We start from the raw sequence: 9,997 nt of genomic DNA, 5'->3' as shown, positions 1-9,997 counted from the left end.
GCGGCGAGTGGAGCGGGAGCCGACTGGAAGAAGGGCACTAGGGAGGGGGCTGTGGCTGCTGGGGTCCGAGGTAGGGCCGGGTACACCAGCCCCATCACTGTTTGCAGAGAGTCAGGGAGGCGGAAAAGACACGCGCTCTAGGTCCCCATCAGGGCGCATGGCCTGGGCCCATCCCCCGCGCGTCTCCTCGGCTGCGGGGCGCGGGGGGCTGCCGGGTGCGCTTGGCTGTGGCGCGGCGCATTGGAGACTTTATTGCGATGGGACGATAAGAGGGGCGGGGGCGGGGTCCTGGGGGCCGAGGCGGCAGCGCTTTAATTAAAACGGAAATTGCGGCCCCTGGCCGCGCGGGGGCCGGAGGGTTCCAAGCGGCCCCTTAGCTGGAAGCGTTTCTCCAGGACCCCCCCAACCCCCGCCACGCCCGGGCTGCCCCCTCCCGCCAGGCCCTGCAGGACCCGGCGCCGTCTTCTCCTCCTTGTCACCCGCGGTCGCTTCGGGCGGGGATCGGTGCCACCGAGCGCAAAGCCTGCCTCGCCCCCCTTCCCCGTCCCCCCCATCTCCCACCGCCCAGTCCCCGGCGGCGATGAGACAGAGCGGCGCCTCCCAGCCCCTGCTGATCAACATGTACCTGCCAGGTACCAGGGACCAGCTGGAGGCTGGTGGCACCGGAACTTGGGGTGGGAAGTCTAGGCTCAGGCATGGGAAGAGAGTGCTGGGGTCCGGGGGAAGGAGAAGTGTCCGGAGATTCGGATTGCATGGAGGGCCGATTGTTGTAATTTAGGGCATTGGGGAGACCTAAAAGCAGATAGAGAGCTCTGGGTTTCAGTGCAGGGTCTAGAGGAGTTGAAATGAGCAGATTGGGAGCCTGGGGGCCAAGAGCCGGGACTCAGGGACCCGAAAGAGCCTGAGAGGGGAAGCAGGGGTCTCTGGCGTGGTGGAGTACTCTGTGGCCGAGCCGTACCAGAAGGCTGTGGTCCGCGGGCGTCGCCCCTGCGCTCTCACGGCTCCTCACCGTCCTGCTACGAGCTTCGGGCCAGCCCTCCAGGCGCCCTCCTCTTCTCTCCCCGCGCTCCAGCTCGGCTGGTGCATTTCCCTGCTCGGCTTTATAAGGCTCCAGCCGGCCCCTTCGGAAAGCGGATTTCCTTTTTCCTGGACGCGTTTCCTGACTTGGGCTCTATGGAGGGGCTCCGCGCAGCGCGCCTGGACCAGGCTCTGGGAGGAGGAGCCGGGTGGCCCGGGCCCCCAGCCTCGCGCCTGGGGACCACAGCACCCCCCTTGAGCCTTGGCCCGGGGTCCTTTTGTCAAGCCCACAACTTCCGCCCGGGGTTCGCCTGATTCTTTTCTTCTGCTGCTTGCAGATCCCGTCGGAGACGGTCTCTTCAAGGAAGGGAAGAACCCGAGCTGGGGGCCGCTGAGCCCCGCGGTTCAGAAAGGTGAGATGGCCGGCGCGCTGGGCGGCGGAGGCGAGGTTGGTTGGGGTCAAGGCACAGGCGGACAGTAGGTGGGAGCAGTGTGGACCCAGGGTTCACACTGAAGCCCGGAGTCCTGGCCTGGTTGTGGGGAGGCCTTGGGAAGACATTCACTTGGTTTTTGGCTCCTGCATCTCCTGAGCACCAGGAAAAGACTTGCAGGCCAAGGCAGATGGAGAGGATCCCAGCCCCAGGCCCTTTTGCTGCTGTGTATGGTTTTCCAGGCTTTGGGGCAGGGGCTGGGACACTTAGCGTCCTTTCCCTGCTGGTAGTAGGAGCTCAAGGCCGCAGCACCAGCCGGCAATGGAACCGGGGGAATTACTCCCCAAACACAGCGGGCTTCCTAATCACTAGACCCTGGCTACTGCCACCTGCTTCACCCTCCCGCGCTGACTCACGCCGGCTGATCTCTGCCGGCCAAGTCTGCCAGACGATTGCAATTGATTCCCAGGTTCACCACCAGCGCTCCACGGGTAGTCGCTAAATTACCCTTTTGACGGCGGACTCTTCAAGCAGCGTCTCCCCACAGTCCCCATCTCAGTCGTTACCCTAGATCTCACCAAGAGACAGAAACCACAAAAACGAGGTTGGCGACTGTTTTATCCAGAGGGAAACTATGCCCAACAGGAACGGGCATCCAAGCCGCTGAGGTTGCTCCGCCTTTGGTGCCAGGTGCACCTTTGTACCCAAACCTTCTCTTGCTTCTGACCCTAAAACTTAACTCTGGGGACCAGAAACCAGGAAGCTCTTTGCTGGGCTGGCTTGAAGGGATTGGGATTGAAATTATGGGGGAGGGTAGCGTCTGGATTCTAAGCCAGTGGCTGAAAAAGGAAGAGGGGTTCACCAGACTATATTTGAGGCAGTAAGCAGACCACTTTGAGGAAAATCCGTTTTATTCTAAAAGGGAGTGGGGGTAATTGTATCGGGATTTTTCTCTGCCTGTCTGCTTGAGGCTCTAAGACAGGGGAGCAGGAATTCTGGGACCCCACTCTCTAACCACTCGCATATCCCGAAAAAAACCTTCTTGCTGCCTCCAGCAACCGAATTCGGAGGGAGATCACACAAAGACAGGAGGAGGTTGGTAGCCAAGCACAACAGCTGCTCGGTCCGTTCGCCTCCTCAGAGTTGTCCACCAGGCCCCGAGAAAGATGGCACCTTCGTAGGCAGGAAATCCCGCCTGTTCCGAAAATAAGAGGTCAAATTCTCAGGGCCAGCGCAGAGGCCTGCGCACCCGAAGGTGGCTAGGATAGTGAGCTCATGACAGCTTGCCCCTCCCGTCACGTATAGGGGGCCACTGTTCCTACTCCTGTCGGATGTGGTGTCCCAAGGAAGCCAGCCACCACTCCACCTCAGGAGCAGCCTGTCCAACTACGTCTTTGGGGACTCGGGACTAGCTGGGCCTTGTCCAGCAGTGGTTGGGGTCGTCCTGCTGCACGCCTGTCCCTTCCCACCTCTGGATGTGGTCCAGCTGGGATGGGGCAGTACAATCATTCTGCCCAAGGCCGCCCTGTACGGTTGTGCGGCTTTTCCCTAAATAAGGGCGCCCGGCTGAGATGGCGAGTGGCGGCGGATATCTGTCCTTGCTTGCCTTGGAAAGCCAAGTGCCTTGGTGCGCCGCTGCGCTCACGTGGGGGAGGCAATGCTTCTCCTTCCCCCCAACCCCCACGTAGCATCCGGAAAGCTACGTGCTCTTCAGTGAAAGCCGCATTTCCATTGTGCAAAAGCGCGGTAAAGGCTAGAGACCACTCTGCTGATCAGCCCCTCCTGAGCCGGCCGCTCCTGATGAACGCAGCTGCACAGTTTGACTTGCACTTTTCCTCCCCCAGTGCCGGTTCCTGCCGGGGTGGGTCGGTATCCCGCCAGCACTCTTCCCCAGTTCCCGCCTCCCCGCTCCCGCCTGTGGCTGACCGCACTCCTCCCCACAGGCAGCGGACAGATCCAGCTGTGGCAGTTTCTGCTGGAGCTGCTGGCTGACCGCGCGAACGCCGGCTGCATCGCGTGGGAGGGCGGTCACGGCGAGTTCAAGCTCACGGACCCGGACGAGGTGGCGCGGCGGTGGGGCGAGCGCAAGAGCAAGCCCAACATGAACTACGACAAGCTGAGCCGCGCCCTGCGCTACTACTACGACAAGAACATCATGAGCAAGGTGCATGGCAAGCGCTACGCCTACCGCTTCGACTTCCAGGGCCTGGCGCAGGCCTGCCAGCCGCCGCCCGCGCACGCCCATGCCGCGGCCGCAGCTGCTGCCGCCGCCGCCGCCGCCCAGGACGGCGCGCTCTACAAGCTGCCCGCCGGCCTCGCCCCGCTGCCCTTCCCCGGCCTCTCCAAACTCAACCTCATGGCCGCCTCGGCCGGGGTCGCGCCCGCCGGCTTCTCCTACTGGCCGGGCCCAGGCCCCGCCGCCACCGCTGCCGCCGCCACCGCCGCGCTCTACCCCAGTCCCAGCTTGCAGCCCCCGCCCGGGCCCTTCGGGGCCGTGGCCGCAGCCTCGCACTTGGGGGGCCATTACCACTAGACGGGGCGGTCGGGTGCCTGCGGCCTCGCCCGCACTCCCAAAGTCTCGCCCGATCCCATCTGCATCCCGGGGAGGGGCCCGGGAGCCTCCGCCAACTGTCCTCTAATCCAGAGTTTACTCCACCTGCCGCACTTAGCAGGTGGACGGGACCGGAGCTCCCTCAATCCTTGTCTGATACTAGATTTGCTCCCGTCCCACCCCGCAGTCCCCTGAGGAGGGCGATGTGCGCCCTCTTTCACTTTTTTTCTTCTCGGTCTCCAGGTCCCGGAGGGGATTTGTGGGCCTCTGTTGTCTCCCCACCACTCCAGTGCATTTCCGCCTGGCTCCTTGAAGCCCCATTCAATATCACTTCTCTTTATCAAGTGCCAAATCTTTTCCCACTTTTGCTCTTCCCCAAGGAACTGCTCCCACCCCAGCACGTGGAGGCCTCTCACGGTCCTCCTTCCTGTGACCTGAGCAGGTTTGGTGAAAGCCACCGTCCTCCATGACACACGGCCCCCTTCCTCCTGTCCCCACACTCGCAGGAAGGCCCAGTGTGTTTCTGACCCTTTCCCCATTAAAGCTCCTGAGCTCTCCGCTGCCTCCTCTCTCTCTGTTCTTTGCTGCGCCAGAACCCGTGTAGGGGAAAGGGAGAGGCTCATCTCCGGCCAGAGCAGAGAACTGCCAAGGAAGAGGTCCCGAGAAGGAGGGTGGCACGGGCTTGGGCGCCGCCTGCGCGGAGCGAGAGGCCTGGATGGTGGGCTCAGCCCGAGGGAGCCGCCTTGCCTCACACCCACCCTGCCAGGCGACCCCAGCTCACCTCACTCCCTTCCACTTGCCCTTCACCCCACTCTATCCCTACTTCCGTCCCAGCAGACACCCGCACCCCACCCTCCCCATCTCACTCACCCTTCCACCCACCCCTCACCCCACCCCATCCCAGTAGGCACCCAACCCCCACCCCCACCCCACCCAACCCTCCCCATCTCACCCACCCTTCCACCCTCCCCTCACCTCACCCCATCCTAACAGGCACCCACATCACATCTTCCCCCTCTCACCCATCCTTCCACCCTCCCCTCACGCCATCTTATCCCAATAGGCACCCGCACCCCACCCCCCCATCTCACCCATCCTTCCACCCGCCCCTCACCCCTCCCCATCCTAATAGGCACTCATATCACATCTTCCCCCTCTCGCCCATCCTTTCACTCGCCCTTCAACTCTTCCCAACCTTCATCCCTCCTGGCTGAGCTTCACCCCACCTCAGCCTTCCCTCAGCCACTTTATTTCATCCCCTTCCCCAACCACCCTCCCCTCCTCATCCTACTCTCACTTAGACTTTCTCTCCCTATCCCTCACAAACCATCCCCTCCCCCCAACATCTGTCGCCGTCTTTCTTCCGCTCGGCCTCCTCATTTGCAGAAGAGGGGTCTGTCTCCCACCCGGCTCCTGCGCTCGCGGCTCGCAGCCTCCCCTCCGAGTCTAGCTGCTGCACCTCCTTCTCGCGGGCGGTGCGCGCCCTCTGCTGGTCGGAGGAGGGTACCCCGGGGAGAGCTTTGTACCTAAGCCGGAGAGGATTTTGTGCGCCGCGCAGTGCAAACCCCATGTGCCTGGCCAGACTGAGGACTGCAGGACCCAGTCGTCTCCAGTACTCCTTCGGTCTTCAGAGAGGAGGGTGAAAAGGGGAACTCTGCATCCCAGGTCTGACCTCTGGAAGCCCGGGAAGCAGGTAGAGTGGATTATTCTCCTGGCTGGGCCCCTTTACTCACCACCTAGAGGCCCTTCTGAATACTGCGCCCTCCCACCAGGGCCACTGCCCTTAAGTTCTATTCCTACCTTTTCCAAAACCTGTTGGCAGGAAAGCTGCCTTAAACGCCTTCGCTTAGAGGAAAACAACACTGGGGAAGGTGCCTAAAGGGACAGTCCCCAACCTCAAGGCAACTGCTCCTCAAGGCAAGCCCCTGGCTCCCCTTTTCCCCACCGTCCTGGCTGTTCTTTTCCACGCGCACACCTCTTCTTGGGCACAGGAAGGGGCAATGCAGGCGGGAGGCTGGGCAATTGGGGGTGTGGGGTGGGCCTGACGCCCCTTCCCAAAGAATTTAGCCAGGGAAAGAGTCTTTATTCATTTTCATTTTATTTTTCGCTTTATTTTTTTCTAGTTTTCCAAAGAACACACACTCAGCATAGAAAATTTGGAAACACACACCTAAGGCCTCCTCCATGAACTATTGGTTGGATGAAGCGTGTAAAGACGCGTGAAGGGGCCGGGCGCGGTGGCTCACGCCTGTAATCCCAGCACTTTGGGAGGCCGAGGCAGGCGGATCAGGAGGTCAGGAGATTGAGACCATCCTGGCTAACACAGGGAAACCCCGTCTCTACTAAAAATACAAAAAATTAGCCGAGCGTGGTGGCAGGCGCCTGTAGTCCCAGCTACTTGGGAGGCTGAGGCAGGAGAATCGCTTGAATCGGGAGGCAGAGGTTGCAGTGAGCCGAGATCGCACCACTGCACTCCAGCCTGGGTGACACAGCAAGATTCCATAAAAAAAAAAAAAAAAAAAAAAAAAAGCCAAACCTATAGTCCTGTTACACAGACGCCACTGTTACTATTGATAATTTTTTGTCAAAAACCTCCCTTTCTTTTCTCAATGCCTTTTATTTATTTATTTATTTTTGAGGCAGGGTCTCTCTCTGTTGCCCAGGCTGCCAGGCCAAGTGCAGTGGTGGGATTTCAGCTCACTGCAACCTCCACCTCCCGGGCTCAATTGATCTTTCCACTTCAGCTTCTCGAGAAACTGAGACTACAGGCCTGTGCCACCATCCCCGCCTAATTTTTATGTGTTTTGTAGAGGGGACGGGGTTTTGCCATGTTGCCCAGGCTGGTCTTGAACTCCTGGGCTCAAGCGATCCACCCATTTCGGCCTCCCAAAGTGCCTGGGATTACAGGCATGCGCCACGGTGCCTGGCTGATGCCTTTAAAATTTGAAAATACCCTGCTTTCGTAGCTGAATAGAAAATTAGTATGTTCCACATCATTATGCCCGACATGCCTCCCGGGATGGGAGAGTGGGCTGGTGCATTCATCAAGCAGGTGAGCCAGTCTGGCCTGGTGGGGGTCCTCTGTGATTTGCGTGGTGGCAGTGAGGGAGGGGGTGCAGCGTCAGAGAGCCCCTTTACAGCCCTATTTGCAGGGGTCAGGAAGCTGGGAGGAAGAAGAAACACACTGAGGAGATACAGCCAGGATCCAGAAAGATCTGGGTTGCTAAAAATTGTGGGCTGAATGTAACAAAGGAAAATTTCTGGGTTTTCTTTTTGTTGTTGTTGTTTTGTTTTGTTTTTGTTTTTTTGGTTGTTGTTCGTTTGTTTTTTTGAGATGGAGTCTCACTCTGTTGCCCAGGCTGGAATGCAGTGTTCTCAGCTCACTGCAACTTCTGCCTCCCGGGCTCAAGCAATTCTCCTGCCTCAACCTGTCGAGTAGCTGGGATATAGGCGCTTGCCACCACACCCGGCTAATTTTTGTATTTTTAGTAGAGGTGGGGTTTCGTTATGATGGCCAGGCTAGTCTCGAACTCCTGACCTCAAGTCATCCACCTGACTTGGCCTCCCAAAGTGCTGGAATTACAGGTGTGAGCCACCGCACCCAGCCACAAAGTAAAATTCCTTAGGAAGGACTGTGAGGCCCTGCTCTTACATCTTTAAATGAAACAACAGAAGTCAGAGTCTTGGCAAAGGTGGGGCTCAGCAGAGCCTGTGTGTAAATGAGTAATGTCCTAGCCAATGCAACGTTAAATGGGAACCTGTAGGGTGAAGTGCAGAAAAATCATTGTAATTTGAGGATGCATTGATGAAGCTATGACACCTAAGATGAAGGAAGTGGTCCACTTGGTTTAATAGTCTTCCCCCAGGAACATTGTGCACAGTGTTGCTTTCAGGAGGAAACCAAGTGGAGGACACACAGTGTAGCAGGCCCAGGAAGTGAAGAGGAAAAGCGGTGGAAAGCCAACAACAATATGAGATGTATCTGGAAAGTCAACTGGGAGAAAGGGGGATGGGAGCTGTCCTCATTTATTCAAAGTGCTGTCCTGAGAGAGAGGACCTGGATGCATGTGACTAAGGGCAGTACTGGGACACGTGGTTGGAAGCTCCAGTAAAACAGACCTCACCTTGATCTAATGAAGAGCCTCTGCCATGGAACAGGTTGGGTGAGTTCTCTGTCACCAGAGTGTTCAGCAGACCCTTCTGTGAGAAGCAGAGAGGGGTGGTGGACTAGGCGACTTCTCAAACCTTGAGACTCTTGGAATCCTGTGAAGGAGTCAATAAAGGGGGGTTTTAGTCATTGTTGGGCAGCTGGGGGAGATATTGTTAGATTAAGGGATCTTCTTACCTATGAAATTGCATCCTTAAAGCTCACCCCATGCCTCTGTTCTTTCCTGTCCACATAGCCAGTTTGGGAGGCTAAGATATAGAACTGGGAACCAGAAAATCTGAGTTCCAGTTGCAGCTTGGCAACTAACTTGCTGTGTGACCTTCACATAATCACATCTCTTTTCTGGGATTTCATTCTCCTCTCATTAAAATAATAAGGCTGAACCAGAGATTTGCAAACTCTGCTCTGTGGAACTTTAAGGACAATTAGGTTCTCTCTGTTCCAAAAAAAAAAAGAAGAGCTGGAAAACGTCTATCCAAGATGACCTACAAGGTCGAACCCGACCTCAGAATGCAGTAGATGGGTATCCTGTTCTCTAGATTATCTCAGCTCTGGGAGCCCCTGCCTTTGTGATGTCTCCAAGCCCTGAGTTACTGTGGTCTTGGCAGGACTGTACTCCACCCAATCCCTGAAGAAGCCACACTCTTACCACACTCAGCTTCCTAATGATCCAGGCCTGTCCTCATGGACCCTTAACCCCTTGGCCCTTGGCCCTCCAAGGTATTGATCCCACCATTGCTTTCCTCTCCCAATCCAGGGTCAAGCCCCTCTCGCATTTTCTGAAGTTCTGAGCCTTTTCTTTATCACCTCATTCAAGTCACTAGTGAAAGTATGGTTCACTCCCCTGCCATATGCTTGCACTACAGTTTACAAAATGCTGTCACACCCATCACTTTTTTGACTCCTCCAAGGTTAGGAAGACAGGGCAGGTATTGCTTTATCTGCTGAGAGGATAAATAAACCAAGGCCCCAGATGTTAAATGACTTGGTTGAAGTCCCAGGGCTTGTTCTAAGACCTGTATCTTCTTATTCTTCCGCCAGACCTTTTCTCACTGCTCCAAGTGACCTTTCCACAGCCCTGAGCAGTCACTGTTCATTTTGTTTTTAGGATCATTCCCATGCAGGATGACACAGACCCATGTAGCAGGCACTCTGTGCGACTAAGCTCCATGCACTATCACTTGCAGATGGAATTAGAAGCCCTGCTAACATGCAGCTTGAGGACATTCATGTCCATACTGTTTGGGACCTGCACAGTCACAGTGCAATGATGCCACTGAAGGCACTGAGGCTCACAGAGCACTCCCATATGCCAGCTCATGTGACTATAGACAGGCATCATAATGGGCCACTGTGGTGCACTTTTCTCAGAGCCTTCTGCTCTTCTGGCCTTCACCTTTCCTTTAATATGTCCTTGAAATGCACCACAATGAACTTGTTTCTTTAGCTGTTTATAATCCACGTCAAGTGGATCTGCTGATGATAAAAGTAGGCCTTACCACTCACTGAACATGACTCTGCCAGGCTCTGCCCTATGCTCATGTTTTAAGGTGGTATTTCCTTTGACCTGGCTACAACCTTGCCAGATGGGGATGGTTACCTCTATTTTCAAACGAGGGACCCAAGCCTTGGAGAAGTGAAGTGGCTGGGCCAGCCCATGACCTGACAACTGAAATCCTTACCATCCCGCTAGATCCCCTCTTGCTGGCCTTCCTGGATAGCTTCTTCCTCATGTAAACATGACCTGCTGCTTGCCCAGTACACCGCCTACAATTGGTTATAAAGGACAAACTGACAGCTTGCCTTATGAGTGTCCTTGGTGAGGTCTCT

At 56.7% G+C, this 9,997-nt stretch overlaps 1 protein-coding gene and 1 long non-coding RNA gene across 2 annotated transcripts; one reads left to right on the top strand and one right to left on the bottom strand.

Annotated features, from left to right (window-relative positions):
• Nucleotides 1-4,556, top strand: FEV (FEV transcription factor, ETS family member). Its single transcript, XM_003272381.2, has 3 exons — nucleotides 1-632; nucleotides 1,356-1,430; nucleotides 3,392-4,556. Exons 1-3 carry the CDS (start codon nucleotides 581-583, stop codon nucleotides 3,979-3,981), a joined length of 717 nt encoding a protein of 238 aa, XP_003272429.2. The 5' UTR covers nucleotides 1-580; the 3' UTR covers nucleotides 3,982-4,556.
• Nucleotides 4,557-8,009: 3,453 nt separating this feature from the next.
• On the bottom strand, nucleotides 8,010-9,445 carry LOC100579400. Its single transcript, XR_122380.4, has 2 exons — nucleotides 8,345-9,445; nucleotides 8,010-8,262 (listed from the first exon to the last, which is right to left on the bottom strand). It is a non-coding gene; the product is annotated as an uncharacterized LOC100579400 (long non-coding RNA).
• Nucleotides 9,446-9,997: the final 552 nt, after the last annotated feature.

Source organism: Nomascus leucogenys, chromosome 22a (genome assembly GCF_006542625.1).
Source record: "Nomascus leucogenys isolate Asia chromosome 22a, Asia_NLE_v1, whole genome shotgun sequence".
Taxonomy (NCBI): domain Eukaryota; kingdom Metazoa; phylum Chordata; class Mammalia; order Primates; family Hylobatidae; genus Nomascus; species Nomascus leucogenys.
Note: the sequence above shows the minus strand (reverse complement) of the source record. Positions and strands in the feature narration are given on the sequence as shown.

What these genes read in the sequence shown, in the direction of transcription:
- FEV (XM_003272381.2), top strand. Translation starts at nt 581, where the DNA reads ATGAGACAGAGCGGCGCCTCCCAGCCCCTGCTGATCAACATGTACCTG. An exon ending in GATCAACATGTACCTGCCAG is followed by an intron (nt 633 to 1,355) that starts GTACCAGGGACC and finishes TGCTGCTTGCAG; the next exon opens with ATCCCGTCGGAGACGGTCTC. An exon ending in GAGCCCCGCGGTTCAGAAAG is followed by an intron (nt 1,431 to 3,391) that starts GTGAGATGGCCG and finishes TCCTCCCCACAG; the next exon opens with GCAGCGGACAGATCCAGCTG.